At 38.9% G+C, this 25,250-nt stretch overlaps 1 protein-coding gene across 7 annotated transcripts in view; it reads right to left on the bottom strand.

Moving 5' to 3' along the window:
• Positions 1-380: 380 nt before the first annotated feature.
• SPTLC1 (serine palmitoyltransferase long chain base subunit 1) overlaps positions 381-25,250 on the bottom strand; it is a 52,637-nt gene continuing 27,767 nt past the window's right edge. For 5 of the 7 annotated variants that reach the window (XM_073344881.1, XM_073344885.1, XM_073344887.1 and 2 more), the window contains 10 exons: positions 25,057-25,189; positions 21,068-21,197; positions 17,778-17,867; positions 16,971-17,078; positions 13,208-13,303; positions 12,808-12,904; positions 11,972-12,026; positions 5,593-5,710; positions 3,541-3,614; positions 381-2,073 (listed from right to left, as the gene is read on the bottom strand). In XM_073344881.1, coding sequence (XP_073200982.1) covers positions 1,980-2,073; positions 3,541-3,614; positions 5,593-5,710; positions 11,972-12,026; positions 12,808-12,904; positions 13,208-13,303; positions 16,971-17,078; positions 17,778-17,867; positions 21,068-21,197; positions 25,057-25,189 — 995 coding nt within the window. In that variant the 3' untranslated portion in view covers positions 381-1,979. The other 2 variants (XM_073344882.1, XM_073344886.1) reach the window with 2 other exon arrangements.

Raw genomic sequence — 25,250 nt, 5'->3', positions numbered from 1 at the left:
TTTCCTATGTGAGCTTCTTTTCCATGCTATCCTGACATAGAAAGGAGATGTCTTCACAGTTTCCTGTAGCCCAAGGCCTGCAGTCAAAAAGAGAGGAGGATCTGTCCTTGTTCTGAATCAGGATTTTGGCAGTACGTGCTGATAAAATATACTGTCAATACTTCCAGAAGTAGGGCTCTGAAGGAATATAAAATACTCCAAGCAGAACACAAACATCACACAACTTTGGTGGTGTATCTGAGTTCAAATATCTTGTTATACTTGGAAAGACAGCACACAGACAACCTCACTATGTACTGAAAAATTTGACTGAAGTGCTGATGTAGAACATTCCACAAAAATTTTAAAATTTGGTAGTAATTTTACTGTGACACATGACATTTTGAATCAAAGATGTTTAACTTTATTTAAACAAAGTTCTTTCCCAAATATAGCACTGTAATCTTTGTAGCAGCAACCAAAAAAGACGACATAAAACAACCCAGAATACAGAATAGGCAGAATACAAGAAGTGTTTTCAAACACAGTTAGCTTTTCTAAAAGGTCCTGGAGTACACAGTAATGGTTCATATGTTATAAAAGTCACAATAGATTATGTCACCCTCCCTCAGTTGTTGTTTTCCAAGTGATTGGTGTTATGTTTGTACCCTCATCTGTGTTTACTGCAAACCTGCACATGATTTTAAGGTGGAGATTTTCAAAAGTACATAAGTTCAGTTGTATCTCAGTGGGACTTGTACACCTAAAATCCTTTAAGCATTTCTGAAAATCGAAACCTAAATTATAGTTATTGATAAGTAAACCACAGCATAATTTAGAGATCATGTTTCAGAACTTTCACATTGTTATTGTTGGTATACAGTGGGGGGGGTGGTGGTGTCAAAATTTTGGTTAGTTCCCCACCCCCCCGCCATTTAAAGTCTCTCCTAGATCTCTTCAAACTAGTAGTCTTTAGCCCAGTGGTGGGAAACCTGCGGTCCGTCAGGGTAATCCGCTGGTGGGCCGTGAGACAGTTTGTTTACATAACACATCCCTGAGGCCTGCGCTGCTTCCTGCAGCTCCCATTGGCCTGGAATGGTGAACCACGGCCAGCCGTGCCTGCAGACCTTCAGTATAAACAAACTGTCTCGTAGCCCACCAGCCAATTACCTTGACGGGCTGCAGGTTGCCCACCACTGCTTTAGCCCCTTGGCTGCATACAGTATATGAAAGGTAGCAAATTCTAAAACTAGATGTGAGTTAATCATAAGAAAAACCTCATCTATAACAGTCAAACCAACATATACTTACAGATCAAATGCATTAATCAAACTGTATTTGATGTGAATATCTCTTTTTGGAAAATGGACTATTATAGGGGCAATGATTAAGAATTGGTTTCAAGGAATGGTTAACCAAAGAAAGTTTTAGTTTATAAATATAGGATGTATATCATTTTAATAATAAAGTACTTACGTACTTAGTATAGCTCAAAACCAAGAATTCCTTAATACGTTAACTATTTAGCTTTTAAATATATTAGAAATATCTTGAAATAGGTAATATTTTAAACAAAATTAAATTTACTTTATCGAGATTATATTAAAAGTTCCTACATTCTCATAATGCTCATCAATCTTGAGAGAAATGGAGTGTTTAGATTTTCAGGGGACTGAGGAAAGTGTAAGGCCTTTACAAAAGGTGGGGGGAAATCAATATAAAATACTGCTGCACAATAATGATATTCAATTTAAAACAGTACTAGAAGTAGAGTTTGTACTCTTTACATATGGTGTATGTCATTTAGTAATTCCAAAATTCATTGTTTTTCCCCTCACCAGATCTACACGATTCTGGAACGGTCCCATTAATTATCAAGGTTTCAATTCTATCAATGGGTGAGCCACAAACAGCTGGAACCTTTGGAGCGGAAGCCAAGACACCATACAGTGGAAAACATTTTTTCATAATGTCAGGATACAAGTATCCAAATCAGCAGTTTAATTCAGTACAGACTCTGCAGCTTCCCTGATAATCGATGCAGCTTTATCCAATTCTTCTTCAGTTTGTTCCACTGTTATCACTACTCGAATACTGAAAAGACAAAACCAGAAGAGTTGGCTCTTGTAATGGCAATGACACTTATTCCTTGCTTTGTTTCTCCTGAACCAGTTTTAATTTATATCAGAATTGTTGGGTAAAAAACTTGGTTCACACCAACTTAACAAGCTTTATTAAATTTTAAAGCTTTAATGTGAGAATTTTAGAGTATACTACCACCTTAATTAAAACACAATATAAATGCGTAAATAAAACAAAGAAGAAAAGGGCAGTAATCAGTTATCTGATCAGGGGGTGCAGGAAGGCTGTTTCTTTCATTACCAGATCCAGACTGGTTTGATCTTGTGGTGGGGGTGGAGGGGAGGGTGTGTGTTCTGCATTGCTTTGATTATTTTTATTCTTACGTAAGCCGTACATTTCTGCATACTCATACCTAATCACTTATTTCCCTTGTCATATCGGATATATTTCATGCTATGTACAGGCTACATTTTTTTTGTATAGAAAACACCCTTCTAATTGTTCCTTCATATCGATTACATGCAGATCATGCATAGCAACAGTGTCATTTTGCCCATTCACCCTATTCATATGTTTGCTATTTTTCCTCGACTTATCTACTTTGCTATCTGGAGTACTTGTTCCTGATGTTTGGGGTCTAAGGTACTTTGTTCTTCTCAAACCACCTGTTTAACTTTTAGCAAGAATCTGTTTTTCTTAACTTTTAGTTAAGACACAATCTGACAGTTTAGAACATTTGGTCTAATAAACAAGATTATGTTGAACTGAGCAACTACATTTTCCATTCTTAATAAACATTACATAGATTATTAAAGCTTGCTAAGGGTTTGGTTCATTTAATGATAAAGTCCTTAACTTAACAGGCCCCTTATCCTAATAATAAAGAGACTAAGGCCTAGCCTTAACTTAACTTAGTTATTTATGTAACTATGACCCTCACTCAATATTTTGATTCTCCAGCAGAGTGAAGGAATGGCTCCCTCACTCAAAGGCAATATTTGGGCCATAAACTCAGGCACAATGACAAGTAAGGTATACGGCAAGATAGAGAACTTGTGAAGCAATGGCTCTCTAGCAAAGCAAACAGACATAGTATCTCTTTCCAATTCGGCATTGAGCATGTCACTTGCCTACCACACACCATCTTATTCCCAGATTTAGATGTACTTTCAAGTTCAGTGGGCCTCTTATGAAAACCTGTGTGGTAAGCAGCCAAGGTAGTAGTGAAAACAATACAATGCTGGTACTGAAGATTCAGTTTATTTTGATACATTATCTTGTAAATAACCATTATAACATGCCATAATACCCATTTAAAGTTTATTGTAGACAGCATATTTCCCATTCCTCACCTGGCAAACTATTAAAAGGCCTAAAGCAAACAGCTTTTTTTTTTTTTTTTTTTTTGGGTAAAAGTCAGGTGGTTTTCTTCATTCAAGACAGATAAAAAGAAACAGAGGTTTCTGAATTTCCACTCACCTCGGCGGCGGAAGACATTTCTCTTCCTTCTCCAGATAGCGGGCCTGAGTTAATGCAATACTTCTATTCATACACTGCAGACATATAAATAAGCAGTTATGCAACTGGGAACTTTGATACCACATTACCATTACATTCTATGAACAGTGGTTATTTAATGTCTGGAAGACAAACATGGCAGAATTTCATACAGCACAGTCAGAGCAGAAAGAAGTATACATCAAACCAACACCAAGTCCAGTATCAGAAGAGAATTATTAGCATCTCTCTAATTAGCTGCAGTAAGAAACATTCCTGCACACAATGCATCCTTTAAAAGTTTAAAATTTTAGAAACTCATTTGAGGCTTTTTTAAATATAGGTGGCTGGGTTATACAAGAAGAATAGAGATAAGGGGGTAGGTTTGACCTGTCCTTCTACAGCTTATGACCAGCTTTTGGGAGTGGTGAAGTTGTTTTTTAGAGAAGGAGGCCTGAAATGGAGTATGACGACTGCTCTCCTAGGTATTTCATAAGTCAGTTGAAGTTCTTACATATACCAAACTGGGAAGACTAAGGATAGGCTTCTTTAATTTCACATTTGTCGAAGTTCAGCTCAAAAATGTTCCTTGAAATAGGATTAAATTGCCTATTTACAGAATAGTGATATTTAAAACAAAAAGGACTAAAGAAATCCAACTATGTCTGCTTTGCTTCTATGGACCAACATTTCTATCTATCCTAGGATGCTTCATAAATTGTTCACGTTGGTTAATATACGCTGACTACATGTCTGTATCTAGTAACCTTGTCTGTAGAAGTCGTTGCTGCTGGAAGTCAATACAACTACTGTGACTAGATTTAAGAGAGGACTGATTAACTTCATGACTTAACATTTGTAGCTATACTGGCAGAGAATAAGGTAACTGCAGTCTTTAAGGAATAAAAAGTTATTGTAGGTTATATACCATGAGTATTATCTTATTCTTTAATAAAGACTCCCATGGAAAAAAAGGAGAGATGTACAATGTAATGGCTGTACATTATTCAACTTGTACTAAAACCACCAAGGCAGGCAGTTACTGGGCATATATAGAAAACTGTTTAATATGAACGCTGACATTTAAAAGATCTCTTAAAACAGAAGAGCACCTCTTTCAAAGAGTTACATTCTTCGAATTTGGATAAGTTAGATGAGCTCAAGCACAAAACAAGTACTATCATCCTCCCCCCACCCCAAAATGCACAAGACACATCACTCATCTATAACATACTTATACACTTCTCAAATTGGGTGTCTTGAGAATTAGTTTCAGAGTAGCAGAGTGTTAGTCTGTATCCGCAAAAAGAAAAGGACGACTTGTGGCACCTTAGTGTATAGTGATGATGGAAAGTGCTTTAAAGTGCTAAACATTATAAAAGTCTGCCAAATAATAATGTTCATGGACTCAAACGTAAAATTTCATCCTGTAAAAACAAACAGCTTTATAAAAAAATACAGCTGAATCACAAGTGGTTCAGTACAGCAACAGAACTCTGCTCAGAGAATAACCTGAATTTCTATAAATCTCAAAAGTTCTCTCCAATCTGTTCATACACATCCATTCTCTTAAAGTTAAAGAGAAACTTGTGTTTTGATGTGTCTATGACATGTATTAATGTTGTCCAGTACCAAGGTCAAATATTTTATTGATGATCAAAATCAAAGCGGGAGAGGGGAGGGAGACTACCACCATGGGGTGGATGATAAAGACGACTTTTGCAGCTGGGGAAGTGAGTTTTTGAGTGGATGTTTCCTCCCCTCTCAGGCTATTTTCCTAACCTCACCCCACTCCTGTGATTGTTTTTTTTTGTTTACACCATTTCCTCTACATTACCATCTCACTTACATTTTCAAGAAGTGAACACAGGCCTCTGCTGTTCTCTCTATCCAACTGCTATTTTCCCAATGGGATCTGGAACACTCCAGGTCATACAGTAATTCAACCAACTACATGCCATGGCTTTGCACAAAATTATTGCTTTGCTAATAATTAAAGGGCAGATATGCTTTAATTGCAAAAGCAACACTTACATAATCTGCAATTCTCTTGAGTAACTTCATATCATTCTCTCGAGATCCACTGGTCTCTTCTAACTGAAGGTGTAATGCTGGAGAAAATGACTCTCCCACAACTAGTAGACCAGAGATTCTGAAACAAATCAAATAAATAGTTTCAGTGTACATCTGATCAGAAGTGTATAAATAGACAGCGAAAAGATGCTATTTAAAGGCTTGCTCAGTTTTGGTGGTATTTCAGGAAAACTTTCTAAATTGTTTTACATTGGGAGTATTTGTTACAAAACAAATTCGGACGCAAACAAAGCTTTACACCTTTGAACTTCTGTATACCAGCAACCACAATACAAAATTTAAACTACGTAGCCATGAATTACTCATGAGAACATCTAATTATTGACCAAATCAAACAACCCACTCCACATTGTTTCTTTCACAAAGAATGCTTACTCCTGGTGAATCTGGGCAAGATAGAGGATTTATTTTAATTCAGTTTTATTGCTTTAAACAATTCCTATCCCATATATTCTTCATCTGCTTTCTTCTGTTTCCCCCCCCCTCCCCGCAAAACTAATTAACTTTAATAGCTTGTCCTGCTCAAACAAAAAATTTACAAAACAAATGGGGAATCAGTTGTCTGCCATAGCTAATGTTAATTTTTAAAATAAGGTTTTATATCAATTGAATGCCCTTCCTTTAGAGTTCCTTAACGTTTGTAATACACGAACTTAACATAAAACTTATTCCGTGATTTTCAAGACTCTGATCCTTTCAAGAAAAAAAAAAAAACAAAAAAAAACCCCACCAAAAAACAGAACACTTGAGGCAAGATGTTCACGTGCAATGTGTTTTACCAATAAAAAAAGAAGACACCTGGACACCGCAATCATAATTTAGAATCAGTAGTGGGAGAGAGGAAGAATCACCTTCTCTCATGCAGAGCTGTAAATTCCCTATCAAGAAAGGATGAAAAAAGCCAATCCTTTGCTCCCAAACATTAACAGCATATCACATATATGCACTATTTTGCTACTGTCAACCTTAACTTAGATTTTCTGACTTTGGTCAGTTTGTATTACACACAATGTGTTGTAAATGTATAAAGTATTTTTTATCCCCATATTAGTTTCCTATTAAAAAAAGCAGCAAGCAGTTAGGGTCTCTTCAGAAAACACAAGTTGTCAAATCCATGGGAAGAACAGAGTGCCACAGACACAATGAATAATCGAAAGAGATGTTTTAAGGTCTGAAATACGCTTTGTATTTCCACAAAGCTCTACTGATTTGGAGCCCAGTTTTGAAAGGGAACTTAAACTGGCCCTCAATTTTTGCAGCAACAAAACCGCACTCACAATTGGTGTCATGTAGATATAAAATCTGAAGTTGTTTCTAAAAAGAGAGTCATGCAGTTAAAGAGCAAATGTTCAAATACTGGCATATATCTTTAGAAATCCTGGGGAAGACAATAAGTGGCAACATACGGAGCCATGAGAAGCAGTCTGAGGCCATTCTGTAATGCAGAATCACAAATGGAATATATAGCATGACAGATGTCAGTCATTAGGTATGTTCTAGGATAGTGACCTGATGGTATAGAAGCACAATTCTAGAAATTAACAGATAGGCACTATAGTCAGACATGTTACTATACAGCTTAAATTAATAGATAAAAAGGTTTCCTTGCAGCAAATAATATTCTCTTAGTTTTAAGACAGAGTATATATCCGCTAGAACTTAATGAATACTTGCTACTAACAATGAGATTTTCTTTTTAAAGGCTGTGCATCAATATATTAATGATATCAGTAGCTAATTACATAATATGAAATTATTTTAATTTAAGCTAGGTAAAGCATTCATGAACAGCCTCAAAAAGAAAGGAGGGGAGGGCAGGAGAGGATGAGTAAGAGTTAACGTATTTTAAATCAGGAAACCGCCTTTGTATCACTGCCAATTCAAACTTTGAATCTCACTGACTCTGCCCAGACAACAATGCCTTGTATTAACTATACACACTTGACTTAGAGGCTGCTTTGCAAATCCCAGATTGATGTATAATTTGAAGTTCTGTCAGTTACAACTCTAGTTAATAAACCCTAATCCGACTCAAGCAGCTGTCTAACCAAGGATGAACAATAAGAAATGCAAAAAAGCCAGTTCAGCACAGTTTTATCAGAGAAAGGGACATTCAGTATGTGAAAGAAACAAAAGGTTGGCTGTGCTTTTCTTGCAAGCTTTGGTTAAGTGAAATAACATTTGCAAGTCCACAGCATACACAGAGTAGAACATCCCACCCCGCCCCCAATCTTAACTTTTCCAGTGAAGCAGCTAAATTATGGAACCTTGCATAAAAGTGTTTCCCACCTCTAATCACTGCCATTCATCCATTTTTAAAATAGGATACAAATTCATACTATTTAAAGACAATATTGTATAGGAATCTCATCCAATGCCTTGTCTGCTACCTCAAGAAAAGGCGAAAGAAACTTAAGAACAGAGAGTGATGGAATAACTTTACTATCGGGTTTAGGAAGAATTACATCCTCCCCCCACTCATTAGCTAATGGTTGGCTTGTGCCCTGAAGCATGAGGCCTTATATATACTTACCTCCTTATTTTAACATATATATGGGAAATGTGGATTTTCTCATTATCCTTATGAAGATCTAAACCTATTCTGAATTCTATTAAGCTCTTGGTATCAGTGGTATCTTGTGACACTGAATTTCAAAGTGCCTACTTGTGCACTGTGTAAAAAAGGATTTTTTGCTGGTTTTAAATTTGCTGCGTTTCAATTTGCTTGTTTTTGTGTTATGAAAAGGAGGAAAATCACACACTCCTGTTTACCTTTCATTATTTTATACAGTTCTATTGTACTTTTCACCTCTAAAAACTTATATCCATTCTTTTTAATCTTAGTTAAACTGTATAGATATGTATATATGGGAGAGAGAGAAAAATCAGAAGTAAATACCGTATTCCAGACAAAGGCATACTACTGCTTTATATAATGGCACAATACATTCTGTATTTTCTATATACTTTTTTTTTTTTTAATACATCCTATTTCTCTCCCCTCCCCCGCTATTTTGGCAGTCACTGCACATTTTATAAAGCGATTATTAATTTAAAATCCAGCAATATGCAAGAGTAGTTCAAATTATTCCTTCTAACGTGTTTTTACGTTTGTCAGGGAATTTCATCTACCCTCGAGTGCCCACAACTAGCACCAGTCTTTTAGTCTTCTCTAATGCTGCCGAACTTAAATAATTGCGTCCTCTACAGTAACTCCTTGCTTAATGTTGTAGTTATGTTCCTGAAAAAATGCGACTTTAAGTGAAACGATGTTAAGCGAATCCAAATCCCCATAAGAATTAATTTAAATGGGGGGTGGGGTTGGGGTTTAGGTTCCAGGGAAATTTTTTTCACCAGACCAAAAAAGTGTGTGTGTGTGTGTGTGTGTGTGTGTGTGTGTAATATATTTTAAAACAATTTAATACTGTACACAGCGATGATGATTGTGAAGCTTGGTTGAGGTGGTGAAGTTAGAAGGGTGGAAGAGAGTGGGATATTTCCCAGGGAATGCCTTACTGCTAAATGATGAACTAGCTTTCGGCTGAGCCCTCAAGGGTTCACATGTTGTTAATGTAGCCTCACACTCTACAAGGCAGCACAAATGGAGGGAGGGGAGACAGCATGGCAGACAGAGACCCACACCCTGTGTGTGTGGTGGGGGGAGAGAGAGAGAGAGATGCGCATTGCCTCTTTAAGTACACTGACCCCACTCTTACGTGCACTGTCTTTTTAAGTCGATCAGGAAGTTGAGACAGCAGCTGCTGCCCCAAGCTCTCTCCCTCTGTGTCCCCAGCCTGTTCTATATGGACGAGGGGTAAGCGGGGTGCAGGAGCAGGGGGGAGGGGGACACCCTGACATTAGCACCCCCTTCCCCGCCCACACAGCAAGCAGGAGGCTCCCAGAAGCAGCTCCAGGGCAGAGGGCAGGAGCAGCACATGGCAGTGGGGGTAGGGACAGCTGAACTGCCGGCAACTGATAGCCTGCTGGGCAGCTGCTGCATAGGGAACTTAGGGGAGCAGGGAGCTGATGGGAGGGCTGCCAGTCCACCCTGGTTCCAAGCCCCCACCAGCTAGCTCTAACGGGCTTCTCTTCCTGCAAGCAGTGGACAAAGCAGGCGGCTGCCAACATAAGGGAGCACTGCACAACTTTAAAAGAGCACGTTCCCTAATTGATCAGCAACATAACAAAACAACGTTAACCGGGACGACTTTGAGTGAGGAGTTACTGTACAAGTTTTGCCATTATACAGTTGCTCAAGCCCTTATCAAGAAGAATGTAAAAAAGGCCATACTGAGTCAGACCAATGATCCATCTAGCCCAGTATCCTGTCTTCCATAAATGCCAGATGGTTCAGGCGGAATGAACAGAACAGGACAATTTCAAGTAATCTATTGCCCGTCATCCAGCCCCAGCTTCTGGCAGTTAGGGACACCCAGAGCATGGGATTGTCCCCCTGACCATCTTGGCTAATAGCCATTGATGGGCCTATCCTTCATAAACTTATTAAATTCTTTTTTGAACCCACTTCTACTTTTGGCCTTCACAACATCCCTTGGCAATGAGTTCCACAGCTTGACTGTGTGTTGTGTGAAGCAGTACTTCCTTGTGCTTGTTTTAAACCTGCTGCCTATTAATATCATTGGGTGAGCCCTGGTTCTTGTGTTATCTGAAGGGGTAAATAACACTCTCCTATTCCCTTTCTCTGCACCATTCATGTTTTTATAGACTATCATATACTGTCCCCTCAACCCACGCCGGTCATCTCTCTTTTCTGAAGTGAGCAGTCCCTGTCTTTTTTTAAAAAAATTTCATATGGAGGCGGTTCCATTCCCCTAATAATTTTTGTTGCCATTCTCTGTACTTTTTCCAATTCTATTATATTTTTTTGAGCTTGGGCGACCAGAATTACATGCAGTATTCAAGGTGTGGGTGTACCATGGATTTCTATAGTGACACCCCCCCCACCCCCCAAGCCGTATTCAAGGGGTGTGTGTGTGTATGCCACTATATTAAAAAAAATACACAGTTCCAAACATTGTTAGCTTTTTTGATAGTGATATTAAATACCAGTCCTAGTACCGAATCATGAGGTACCCCACTGTTAGCCATTTGTCAGATTGACACTTGACCATTTGTTAATCCTACTCATTTTCAATTTTGCCCAGTTCCTAAACCGTGACAGTACTTGTCTCACCCTGTGCTTAATTTTCCATAACCTCCTCTTGTGAGGATTTTGTCAAAGGCATTTTGATAGTTAAAATAAATTGACATCCAGCTCTTAGACACTTGTTGTAGACACCAAGAGTTCTAATAAATTAGAGGTGCACAATTTCTTCTTACACGCGGTTTGTCCCTATCACTTTCATCTACGTTTGTAAATATCTTTGTAACCAATTTTTCTCAATACTGAAGTAAGGCTCTTGTCTGTATTTCTCAAGATTATTACTAACAGCTTTTTAAAGGTAAATTCAAAGTTTCCAGTGTAGTAGCTGATTTTAATGAGATTGTTACTGACAGTTTATCTACGTGACATTCAAACTTCTAGTCTGTTCAGAGTGAATTTGTTTGAGTCTGCTATTGTTCCTCTAGCTACACTCATTAATTTCTTAAGAAAAAGTTTATATGGCTCCTATATAAATACCTACAAATATAACTACAGAAGAATAGCACAGTTACATATCTGCTATGACCATTTTACCTCAGTTACAAGTTTCAATCATCAATTGTTTAGTGCCCCCCATTACGATTAGTTGTAAGAGAATTTAAGCTTATCAAGCAACATTGAAACCAAACAAACAGTTATTGGCACAGAAGCACAATTCAAGGAGACCAGACTGTTCTGGACTACTTACATCACCTTACAAGGAAAGCCTTAAGCAAAAACTGACTTTATTTCTTTATCAGAACCATTAGAAATTTTTTTTTCTAGATTACAAAACTAACCACTAAAAGACTATCAGAAAGAATACAGATAAAGCAAATACTGTTGTGAAATAAAAAGTAGAATATTGTAATTGCTTGACCACTGCTAAAAATCAGTGGTCATTAAAACTGGATTATAGATTACTGCAATAACTGACAGAATTTTAAGAAACTTTAATTGGATATAGAAATTGAATTGGAACTATAGAAGCAGGTAGGTATTTATTCTGAAAAATACATAAGGTATCAAATCTAGAATACTTACTGTATTATCAAAAATCTGTTGCCAGAAGAATTATATTAAACTAATGTAATTATAGAGGGTATTATATTCATGATACTTTGTGATCTATAAAATGCTGAGCAAGTTGACAGTAGTCAAGATCAAAGAGTTTACCTTTGCAAAGCTTTGTGAATCCGTTTGCATTTCTCTCGTAAAATCTGAAAAATGACTAGACAAAAAGAAAAAAGAGTCTCAGTCTCTTGCTGTATATTTCTATAAATCCCAAATAAATGTTTAAAATATTAAAGTTTAATACTAAAGTTTGAGCCTCTTTTCCTCTTCTTGTCACTCCTAAGGGGTGACAAATGTGTTCTCTCCTCCTCACCCCGCCACTGCTATTCCAGTGGAGTAATTTCTGTCTATAACTTTTTTGTGTGAGCCAATTAAAGGACATCACATGGAGAATCAAGACACTATAGGCTGAAGGAATATACTTGGAAAGTAAGAGGGGGCTACAACCTTTGATAACTATGTCCCCCTTTTTTCCTTAACTTACCTTGAAAATTACCAAATATGTTCTGGTCAAATGGGAGGAGGGAAATCAGTAGGACATTTGTTCATAGTGAACAATAACAGTTTTTAATAAGTGTTCAGTGGCTCCCTTCTCTGGCTGTTTCCGTGTCCACTTCTCTTTTTCACTGTGTGTGAAAAAGGAAGGGGGTAGGAAAAAGATGTATGATGGGAAGAGAGAGTGGGAGGGAAAGTTGAGAGAATGAGTGAAAAGGAGATAATGACTGTAAGATGCAGAAAGAGTCAGTGGAAAGGGAGCAAAGAGAATGAACGAAAGAAATGGAAAAGTAAATGAGGAAGTGCTGGACTAAGAGGGTGAGGGATGGAAGTGGGGGAAATTATGCCCACAGGCTATAATCTTGAGCTCCAACAGTTAGTGTTCTCTCTGAACAGAATAACTTGTCACATTACAAAGTATTTGATTTTTCAGAATGAAATACCTGGATTTTCTTCCATGATATTGAGGGCCTCAATAGCAGCAGCAGCTAGTAGGGGAGGCAGAGAGGCTGAAAAGCAGTAACCCTGACCCGACAATCGCTGAGAAAGAAAATGAAAAGTCAAACAAAGCTGAAAAGCTTTTATATCAATTTTGCTTGTTCACGACAGTACAGAAAAAAAAAAATCTTTAAAGTCATTTGGTTTAAATTAAGGAAAAATCATAACTGAACATTGGTTCTCTAACTCATCCACACAATCTTTCTGAAGAAGTGGTCTTCTAAATGGAACAAACTCCTATGTAAATCATTTATATCAAGATGCAGCTTACAAACAGAAGTCAAGTCACTGTCATTTCTTAGAAATTCAGTCTGCTATTCCATTTAAAAATAAGAGGTGGCATACCTGATGGTCAATAACAAAAGATCTTCCACAGCAAAATCCTCCAATAGAAGCCAGGGAATTCTCCATGTTTGCACTAATCAGATCTATATCATCAATCTGCCATTCAATTAACAGAATATATTATGAGAGAGAAATGAGGTGGACAGAAGTGAAGTGATGCTTAATTAAATCAAGGTAATTTACAATACATAAACTATGCTTCAAATTAACATGTGTACTAGGGCAAAATATACCAGGCTACCTACCACGCACACACAGTTTCAAATTAAAATGGAGACAGTTCAGCCATAACTATGTTAAAATGACACAAACAAGGAGCTTTAAAACTATGTTTTTAAGGATTCATATTTATTTCACTTAAATGTTTTCAGGTATTGCAATATATGCAGCATGTAACAATAAAATTATGCATGTGTAGGCCCCGATCTAATGAAGTACTTTGATACCTGATCTATTTTAAGCATGTGAGTTGTCCCAATTAAGTCAATGGGACTGAATGTGATTTAAGTTACTCGTGGCGGGATTCTGCGCCAATGTGGAGGCGCAGAAGTCATGTGGCCTGCATTTTTCTGTGCCCCCCACGCAGAAAAATGCAAAACCTGCCAGGGGACACGCGCCTCTTCCCTGGCAACGCATCTGTTCCAGCATGCCTGGAGCAGCCTTAGAGATGGGGGCTGGGCGGGGGGAGGGAAGGGAAGGCTGAGCACACATGCATGCCAGTGACTGTACTCCTAGGGGGATTCTGCGGGTCTGAGCGCCCGCAGCAGAAAATGGCCCACCCTCCCCTCTCCCCCCACATTTCCTGCTTTTCCCTGCAGAAAATGGTAGGGAAGCCTCGTGGGGGCGCACGACCACACGTGCAGTTTTTTTGCGGGGGGCTGTCCCCCAAACAGAGGTGAGGCATGGGGGGTGGGCACACAGGGTTATGTGCCACTGCCCCCCTCAGAGGCCATCTCTGGTCTTGGGCTCCGCTGACTCTGCAGCTGAACGCAGCCTTCTGGGTCCCAGTACTAGTTCTTCTTCCATTTTGTGTTTTGGGAGCCTTATTTTTTTGTGGAACAGTGAGTTCCTATGGTGGGGTTGGGGGAAATGAGGGAAGGTGGGTGAGGAGGTGGGTGGAGAAGAAAAAGGGACAGGGGAATCGGGGGGAGGGGGGGAGCAGAATCTCAGCAGGCAGTGTCCTCTTGGCAGCAGCTGGGGCTCCCCCATTAAGCAGGCCCATCAAACCCTCACCCTGAGGATCCCTACCCCCCTACACCTGGATCCCTCCGACAAGTCCCCCACACCCAGACCCCCACCCCACTGAGCCCCAACCAGCTGCACCTGGACTCCCACTACCCAGACCCCCCACACTGAACCTCCACACCCAGACCCTCCCACCAAGCCCTATCTACCCCCACCCGCTGAGCCCAACCACTATCACCTGAATCCCCTGCAGAGTCCTATTGCCCTTGCACCCAGAACCCACCAACCAGCCCTTGTGCATCCAAATCATCCACTGAGCTACCCACACCCAGATTGCCCCCACAAAGAAACCTCTCGCCCCACACCTGGATCCCCCCACACTAAGCCTCTCCACACTTGGATCCTGCTGGGCTAACCCTTCCTACTCACACCTGGTGCACCTGGCACAGAGGGGCAGGGCCCTGAGGTGTTTCTGGGGCAGGCCCAGCTCTTGCACTCTGCAGGGTCAGGTGCAGCCTCACTGCCGAGTCCCTGTACTGGGGGAGGTGAGGGCTTCAGGGTGATCTCCTCCCACCTCAATGCAGCCAGTGGCCTGTGCTCCCCACTGCCATGCTGGAGCCACATTTATTGACAAATAAAATTTGCAGAATTTTGAAATATTGGGCACATAATTTTTTATTTTTTGGTGCATAATTCCCTCAGGAGTATTTAAGTACATGCTTAACTGGAGTTGGCTTTAAATCCGAGAAATACCTAATTGTCCCATTAACTCATTGGTTACAAACAAGTTCTCTTTTTGAGGTGTGCAATACAGCACATAGAAAGAAATGGTCTTTACCACAAAGAGCTTTAATTCTAAATAGACAAGACTGACAAAGACCGGGGATGGGCAAAGAGATTTTACAACAAGCCAAGCAATCAAATGATGCTTGGCAAACACCATGGTAGTCCCACTTGCACTGTGTTTCTTCAAATTGCTTTTTGATTTTTTTTCCCAAATATATTATGTGGGTTGGATGAGTTAGAGCAAATGAGCAGGAAACAAAGGCAGGAGAAGTGGAGAAGACATGGGAGTGCAATGTTGGGAGAGATCAGCAGAGAAGAAAGGATGCCAGAAGTCAGATAGAATTTGACATTACCAATGTTCAGAAGGTTGCAAAAGTCGCTTCTGCTGAGGAACCACTGCCTCCAATGTGCACTTTTCTTCCTTCCCCAGCTAACGGCTGATGACGAGACGGGCCCCTGGTGGCCTCACTATACAGGTCATGCCAAACCAGTGTTCCCAAGCATAGGGAACCCACTGAATTTACGAGCACAATGAGCAGGGCTATGGCTAGAACCTACCTATAGAAAGTCTGACTTCATATGCCAACCACCCTGTGCCCCACTGAAGGAGAGTCAGGAATGGGGGCAAAGTACAAAGAGAGGGACTTGTGACCTTCCCTACTAGAATATTTTTCTGTTAAATGTAAAATTTTGAGTTTGTGGTGGTGTAGGTGCGGGCAGTGAAAAAAATGCCTGGGCCCAATTTATAAACTGAATGGACTTAATTTATCTTGAAAAAATGGCAAGTATTTTTAGAGACTAAATTCAGTGAGCTGTCAAATAGAGAGAAGTTAATTATGCTTTCAGTGAAAAGCGGAATGCAACCTTAACTGTGGAGATACCTCCACAGTACCTTCCACTTTAGCTTTAAGATACCCTCTTTCAAGTCCATGTCTTGGTGTTCTGAAGTGTGCCATGCCCGAGTACAGGCTAAAACAGAGATATTGGTACCTAAACAAAGTATGATACAAATGTCTTTGGAGAAGTTACAATAAGTTGTGCCCATCTGTAGCATGGTGATATTTAATATTCATGCACTTTAAAAACATTCTTTCATGTAAGCAGGATTGATTATTTTTAAACAGCATTTCTTTCCCACTTAACATTTTGTTTAAGAGTAAAAATATTCTACTGCATTTAAAATTAAAACTCATCTCTACTATCACACATGCAGGCTCACATTACTATGTAAACTGATGAGTCTGTTGCCACACGTGTATGAGCAGAGTATTAGACTAAAGACTCCCCAGTGCCAAATGTATTCCACCTACAACCCCAAGTACAATGTCCTCATAAGACAAAAATAGCATATCACATTCACTAGTCCCCTCCATTCTAACAAGAGATATTTTTTATTCTAACAAGAGATAGTTTTTTTATTAAGACTTTTCCTAAAAGTAGTTCACTCTTCAGAGAACTCTGTGCAAAATTCAAATCCAAAGTGAATGTTAATGGCAGATGATAAAAGGGGTCTTTTAAAGGGGAACAGTGCCAACTCCACCTACCTCCAATGCTGCTATTTAAACTAAAAAAATAAGTGGTTGTATCTTCTATTAAACAAAAAGATCAGCATAGTAATTGGATAGACAGATTGACTTAAAATTCCTACCATACACAGATGAACACTTAAAATCTGTAGTACTGTCATTGCCAAAAATATACAAGAAAACCAGTATCAGAACTTGTTCTAGGCTACAACCTTCTTGCCAACACAAAATAGTCCCAATGGAAGAAAAAAGAGCCTGGCACTTACATTTATTCCAAAGTGTTCTGTAACACCTCGTCCATATTCTCCGAGGACTCCAAAGGAAAGGCTTTCCTCCAAAAAAATCCTCACTTTATATTTATATTTCAATTTTATCTGCAAATTTAATAGTACAAATGATACAAGACAGTCTGATATTACTGACATAATTTGCAAAGAAATAAGTACAACATACATGTACAAAAGGTTGAAAATCACATGAAAGATCCTATCAAGTGAAACGGTTAATCCTACCAGAATACTCAGCCACTGTGTGCGTTTTAGAGTCCTACACACCAATACCACTGTTTAACACTTAAAAGAAGTATAGGAAATCTAAAATGCCCATAGTCATTTATGAGACCTAACTTGGATTTTCTTTTTAAGAAACAGGCTATAAAATACTTTAAAATATTACCTAAAATATGCACAGCACTCTCTCCATCATCAGGAACAGTGTTGTACACAAAATCTATGTTTAATAGAGAAGGTTGTACTCCCTGGAGACAAGCGTACTGTTTTCATTATTTAAGAGACCAACCTCAATTTTTAAACTAAAACAAAAATGTGATTTTAGTCTAAACCTATCATACAGGTATATACTCTGTAAAAACGGATCATTGCTATAGGATATGTACATTACAGAACTGCAAAATTCCAAACCTGATTATGAATACCTCAAAAATGTCAATTCCAACAATCCACTTTGTAGCTAACACTTACTCTTAAGGCTCAAACATGCAATATTAATATTTTATTAATAATGTGTGTATATAACATACCACAGCTTAAACAAACAAAACTGAAACCACTTACCAATTCTGGAAGAGGACAAATATCTCCAGTATTCATATATAGCCCTTCCACCAGAATAAACCTTCGAGTTACACAGGCCTTACGAGGATTCTTCAGAGAAAATGTATGTTCAGTACATATGAATTGTTCAACAACAAAAAATACAAACTTCTATTAAGATAACTATTTGTTTTGAAAAAAACTTTTATATCCCTAGTTGGACATTAGTATTTCAGCTCTTATAACCATATAAAGTGTCTTACAGTTGGCTATTTGGCTTTATTATTTTTAAAGTTGCTGTATTTAAGATTCTGTGCCTCTGTGTAACAAATCAGGGACTGAATACCACCGATTCAGCTAAACTGCATACTTACACTAAGGGAAAAAAATTCAGGACTGTATATTTTGAGACCAGGTCTCTACCACAGAGAGCAGAAATGCTCCTTTAGCTGTGAACAGCGTTCAGGGTGTACTTCCTCTTTGTCATGAAAAGATAAGTGGAAACAGTGCAATTTAAAGACTTGTAGGGCTTTTCAGCATAAGGTCACTGCAGTCAGTTTCAACTCAACAGAATCCTGTTACAAAGGCCCTTTTATAACATACCTCAAATATATTCTTATAGATTATGAGGCCAGAAGGAACCACTGTGATCATCTAGTCTGACCTCCTGAGTAACAAAGGCCCTAGGACTTCCCTGAATTAGTTCCTGTTTGAACTCTCTCTTTTAGAAAGACATCAATTCTTGATTTACAAATTTCCAATGATGGAAGAATCTCTCACAATGCTCAGTAAATTGCTCTAATGGTAGATATATCCTCACAGTTAATATGCACCTTACATCGAGACTGGATTTGTATACCTTTACCTATTAGGTTTAAGAGCCCTCTTATCAAAGTGCTGTTCCCTATGTAGGTACAGTAAAAGCTGTGTTATCTGGCCCTGTACCAACTGAAAAGATCTATAAACCGGCATTCCTAATCTTCATAGAAAGTCCGGTTTATAGTTTGGTTGGTGCAGGGCCAGCAGGCTCGCTACCGGGGTCCGTGTGGTTCCCCAGCTCCGTGTTCGGAGTGCGGGAGGGGGATCAGGAGGGGTTTCTGGGTGTTGGGGCACGGGAGGGACACTTACTTTGGGTAAGTCCCCGCAAGTGGCAAGACGTCCCAGCTGCTCCTAGGCAGACGTGCGGCGGACAGCTCTGCATGCTGCCTCTGCTTACAGGCGCTGCCCCTGCAGCTCCCTTTGGCTGTGGTTCCCAGCCAATGGGATTTGCGAAGCCAGCGCTTACGGCAGGGGCAGCATTCAGAGCTGCCTGCTGTGCCTCCGCCTAGGAGCAGCAGGGACAGGTCGCTGCTTGCAGGGGGCCGCCTGAGGTAAGCGCCCCCTGGATCTGGCACCCTACATCTCCTCCCGTGCCCCAACCCCCTGCCCAGAGCACCCTCCCGCACGCAAACTCCCTCCCAGAGCCCATGCCCTGCACCCCCTCCTGTGACCCAACCCCTAGCCCCACACCCCCTTCCAGAGACTGTGCCCTGCACCCAAACTCCCTCCCTCCCTCTTAGTTAACTGGCATTTTTCACTTACCGGGACCCCCCATTTCCCCAACATGCCAGATTAAAAAAAGGTTTTACTGTACTTATAGACCCATCAAGTTACCCCTTACATTTCTCTTTGATAAGCTAAACAGATCAAACTCCTTGAGTCTTGCCTATAAGGCATGTTTTCCAATTCTTTAATCATTTTCCTGGCCCTTTTCTAAATCCTTTCCAATTTACCAACATCCTTCTGGAAGTGTGTACATCAGAACCAGACAGTATTCCAGCAGTGGTCATACCAGTGCCAAAAGCATACGCTACCTATCCTCTTTACTCCTACTCACAGTTCCCCTGTTTATACATCCAAGGATTGCATTCGCCCTTTTGGCTACAGCCTCACATTGGAAACTAACGTTCAGCTGATTATCCACAAGGACTCTCAAGTCTTTTCAGCGTCACTGCTTCTCAGGATAGAATCCCTCATCCGGTAAGCATAGCCTGCATTTTTTTCCCCCTAGATGTAGGATGTTATATTTGGCTGTATTGAAACACACTGTTTGCTTTGGTCCAGCTTACACCAAGTGATCCATGTTGCCTCTGTATCAATGACCTATCCTCTTCATTATTTACTACTCCCCCAATCTAGGTATCATCCGCAAACTATCACTCAAAGCTATATTTTCTTCCAGATTATTGATAAAAACGTTACATAGCACAGGGCCAAGAACTGATCCTTGTGGGACCTGACACACCTACTCAATGATTTCCCATTTACAGTTACCTGCTGAGACCTAATCAGCCATTTTTAAATCAAGTGTGTGTGCCATGTTAATTTTGCATAGTTCTAGTTTCTTAATCAAAATGTCATGCAGCCCAAGTCAAATGCTTTACAGAAGTGTTAGAATAGTCTATCAACACTATTTCCTCTATTAACTAAACATGTAACCCCAAAAAAGGTAAGACATTTTTTCATAAACCCATATTGATCAGTAATTAATTATATTACTCGCCTTTAATTCTTCAGGATTAATGTCACACTGACTGGCCTATAATTACCCAAGTCATCCTGTTTACCCTTTAATATTGGCACAACATTAACCTTCTTCCAGTCTTCTAGAATTTCATCAGTATTCCAAGACTTATTAAAAAAATAAATAAATAAAAAATAAAACCCAACATCAACAGTCTAAAGAGCCCTTTGGCCAGTTCTTTTAAAACTCTCAGATGAAAGTTAACTGGACCTGCTGATTTAAAGAGGTCTAGCTTTCGCAGCTGCTGTTTAATATCCTCCCAAGTTACTGCTTGAATGGAAGTATTTCATCATCATATTTGGCTCTAATGATAGTTTTTATAAAGAGGGAGCATGTGAAGAGTACATGAGGAAAACCATCTCACCTCTTCTATAGTTCTGGCCTATAATTATTTATTTATAAAGTTAAGTCTGTTCTAACAGTTTTGGTACGGATTTACTTATAGTGGTTTGGAAACTGATAGTTAATCAGTGTCACCCCTAGGATGGGGCAGTTACACAGATTTCAAAATAAAAGTGTATAGGTACAAAAAACTGCATTTAAAATCACAAGCCCTTAGTGACCACCTCCGTCACCTACTCTTAATACAATTATGGTAAGCGAACACAGCAGCCAAATCTATTTTAACTATATAAGCAAAATTAAGCATTCAGCAGGGATTTATATAAAACAAATAGACTACGAGTACTGGATCTATTCAAATATACAACCTACTTAAGAAGGGCAAAAGACTACAAAGAAATTTTACCTTTTGATCTTCAATCTCTTGTTCTTTCAGAAGTCGCTCAAGGTCAGCCATATCATTATGTTTAAATAACTTAACGTTACTTCGAGATGCCTGTAATCCTTTCTGAATAGCAAAGCAGGCAGCTTCATCTCTATAAACAGAGAATACTCTTTCATTTTGCACTTGGTTTGTTAATCACTTTTAAACAACAGCATAGGTCAATTACGTTTTTAGGCCTGCTTTACTTTTAAACTGCCTTGTATACTTATGTGTATAAATAAAATCTATGTTTTATTACACACAACTTTAAATAATTTAAAATTGGTTTCTAACACCTGTTATCCTCTGCGGATATGTGGAGACATCTTTACACTTTCTAAAATGTACATTTCACAACTAGTTTCTCTCTAAAGCAACGATCAGTACACAGAAATCATACTAAAGTATTTTCTGGTTTCCAAATTATACTGAACTGTTCATATGAAATCACAACAAATATATGTAATTAACTATTTCCGTTGAGAAGCCATTTTACTGTCTCTGCATCTAGGATGACTATCCGGCTTATTCTGTAGTTACCTATTTTTCATTGTGGCAGTTAAGGCTGGCATAATTCCCAAGACCAACATTCCATCAATAGGGGTATTATACTCCTACAATTATCCATTGATTCATTGATGGAGAGGATGTGCCTGACCTCTCTTACCAGTCTTAAGAGTACTCATACTTCCTCTTTTATTTCACCCTATGGGGAGCATTTGTCCCAGTTTTGCAGGCCTGGTAAGCCATTTCTTCAGACTTAAAGATGAATATGTAATTCTTCCCCAACTAAGTTATGCTTTTTGGTAATTTCTTAATTGGATATACCCAGAATTCCTTTTGAAGTTGGAAATCCCTCCTTCTGCACATACTGAACAACAGTCATTTAAGTTTTCAAACATCAAATTCATAACATGATGCTATGAATACCCTTTTTTTGTCAGTGATAAATACTGTGTGCTACTGAAGCAGAGACTCTTAGGGTACCTTTATACTTAAGGCAGCGTGCAAGGTACAGACACCACATTCCCAGGTAGCATAGGTACAAACAGCAATGTAGATAGTGAGACACATCTTAGGCAAGTAGGGTGCCCTACCTTCCTGAAGCCTTAGGTCATATTTCCTACACAGGCTCTCTACATGCCCAAGCAGTGCCTCTTCCTTGCCAAAGCCTTTCCTGGCTACAGTGAAAGGCTTTGGCAGCTCTGCCGCACGTAGCTACATGCTGCAGTGACAAACAGGGATGCAGCCTGACTCACTGCAGCGTGCAGCTACACATATGGTGCCCATACTTTATACACCACAGTAAGTATAGATTATAGCCTTACTGCAAAAAGAATAAATATATGCATGAATTAAGCATATCAAGCTTAAAATATTCTGGTCACTCAATGCAGTGCATTTTAATTTGCTTTAATTTAAAATGTGAATACACAAACTGCAGCTTTTATTAAAAAGTCAAGAGAAACAAGTTAGGGAATGCAGCCTTAACCATGAGTCTACTGCTACTTATTGCATGGGTTTTTGTTCTCGCAGAATACAATCTAAGTTAAATACAGCCTATTTTCTCATCACAAAGTGGGATACATTTCTTTGGAGGAAAGAGGTTAGGTCTGAAGCTTTTCTGTTTATCCAGCAGAACCTTTCTATTGTAGCTTTGTGGTTGCAGAAGCATTTTGCATGATAGGAGAGGCAAGATTTACTAACTCCCAAAGAAAGCATTCAGCTAGTAAGCACTTTTTCTTCATTAACTTTGAAGTGTTTTGTTATTTTAGACATTTGATACCAATTTTGTCAACTGCTCTCCATACTATTGCAATAATTGCTTGTCAGATTGTCATCAACTCATTTTAATTGACAGTGTGAGTGAGGTAATTTGAAAGTAACCATAAGTTGTCAGCAGTATTTAATACAATAACTTCCAAAGATTTCTATAAACTAGTTATTTTTGCCCATAACAAGAACAAATGTTATCACTTATAAGCTTAGACTCTCTACACATCAACTTAATGCATTTTTAAGCATGCTAGAATCACAAAGATAGTACATTTGGGTCCTGACTTCTTATCAGATGCAGTTAGCTCTATAACTAAAGTTTCAAATTTTTTGCAATGTACCAGGTTTAAAGATTTAGGTTTTCTAGACCATCTACAGATTTTTTTCCTTTAAGCACTGTGTGCAAACCATTATGCATCAGGCATCACTGCTTCAAAGCAATGTTTAAAAAGCATACCCGAGTCTAAAGCACTGTTTTAAAATAGTTTACCTAGTAAATGGGTTTTTTTCTAAAGTTGAGTATGTTTTAGGTAGAAATTAAGATAGGCAATTAGGCATGGAACTGGTTACTTTTTAAAAGTGTCAATCGATTTTTAGAGTAGAACTAGATGTTCAAAGTTAAAATTGAAGCAAGCTGATTTTGTTTTAGAAGATAAAGATTGCAAATTCTTTGAGGTAATGTACTCATCATTCTATTTCTCTGTAAAACATCACATGCCACAATGGTGATCTGCAAATAATTTCGTAAGTTTCTATCAGAAGTGTAGTTTGTGGTACAACCCTTTTTTTTTTTTTTTTTTTTTTTTGGTAAAGAGGGAAAGTAAGTGATTGCCATAATGCAATATAGGTAAGTGTAGCTTGAAATGTCACAGGGAAACCAGAAGGCAGTAGAAATATTTCTGAAAGTTATTTTATTTTTATTTAATATTCAAGTCTCTTCGGAATGAGTTCAGTACCTCACAGAAGCTTGCCTTCAAGCTGCTCCATTCAATCTTGCTTATGATTAAAATTCTTGCTCTGTCACAGTATTAGTTCTTTCAAAGATAATATTAGTCTTATGATAATTTTTGGCATGACAGAGCATCTGAATATCTAAGTATAAAGTGACCTATAGCCCCACTATCTGAGAAAGCATGTACCTGAGTTCTCACCTTCCATAGACAATTCAGGATTTAGACTGGCATGAGTGTTGTCAGACTTAATTTGTCAATCTGGGCTGGCCTCTCTCTCCCCTGACCCTTCTAACAGTTATGAAGGCATCAGTGCCCTGCAGGCAAGACAGAAAAACCTGCCCATCTCAAATGAGTTGCCAACGACACTGCACAATGGCTAATAGAGGAAAATTAACCACTGCAACCTTGCTATTCCTTACATACATGGGGACATGTGTTCCCTCTTTAGGTGGCAATCATTGCCAAAGTCTGATTTTCTTGGGTAACAGCAACAACTGAAAGCTAGCAAATTTGGTCTGAAGAACAAATCAGAAGAGAGAGGAGTTTTAGGCCCACTGATCAGTTTACATGTTAAATATTGTTATACAAACAAGGTTAAATTGCTCTACAAAGTGGTTTTATTAAAGTTTTCCTTTTATTCTTAGGACATTTAAACTTTTTCATTTTAATCCTGTCTGACTTTCAACCTACTGATCAAGCTTAAACCATTTCATGACAGCTTCTATTCATTGTAGACATTCAACTTTAGAAATATGTTCCAGATTCTCCTCTCTGTTCAGGCTGCTTTGCAGTGTGCAGCTGACAAGAAGTGGCTCTCCTGCAGTTGGCTATGCCATATTTAGGATCATCCCTGTGGGGCACAAGACTGTCTAGTGGCACAGAGTTGGTTTACAACTTCCCCACCATGACCCATTGAGTTCACCAGTAGGTGATGCCACTTAAAGTGAGTTTCAAAATGTTCTACTTTAAGCCAGGGGAATTGCTTAATACACAGCCAGCCCAAATAGCCATCTTTGCATCCCTCCTTCTAAACTGCACTGTACGCTTCTCAGGAACAATTGAACATTAAATGTACAAATCTACGTGGAGATGCAGTTATCTGGCTATAGAATACCAGAGACTTTTGAACACACACAATCAAGGAGTTCTTCAAGATCTGAGTAATATTCCCCCCTCCCGCAAGCCCCCCCTCCCCCAACAGAAATTTTACTCTGGGATCTCTGCAAGATAAGTGTTACTTACACAAACACTATGTCCCCTCGCTTTGAATATGCTGGAATAGCACTGGCAATTGTGGCAAATCCATATGAGTATATAATAGATTCCTCTGTCCTCATAAATTTTGCTAGTCGATCTTCCAATTCCAAGTGTACATCTGAGGGGAAAAAAAATAAAATTCTTAGACAGTTAAATTGTTCTGCTTTTGTCGCAGAATG

The sequence above is a fragment of the Lepidochelys kempii genome, chromosome 5 (genome assembly GCF_965140265.1).
Source record: "Lepidochelys kempii isolate rLepKem1 chromosome 5, rLepKem1.hap2, whole genome shotgun sequence".
Taxonomy (NCBI): domain Eukaryota; kingdom Metazoa; phylum Chordata; order Testudines; family Cheloniidae; genus Lepidochelys; species Lepidochelys kempii.
The sequence above is the reverse complement of the archived record's forward strand: the minus strand, read 5'-3'. Positions and strand labels throughout refer to the sequence as shown.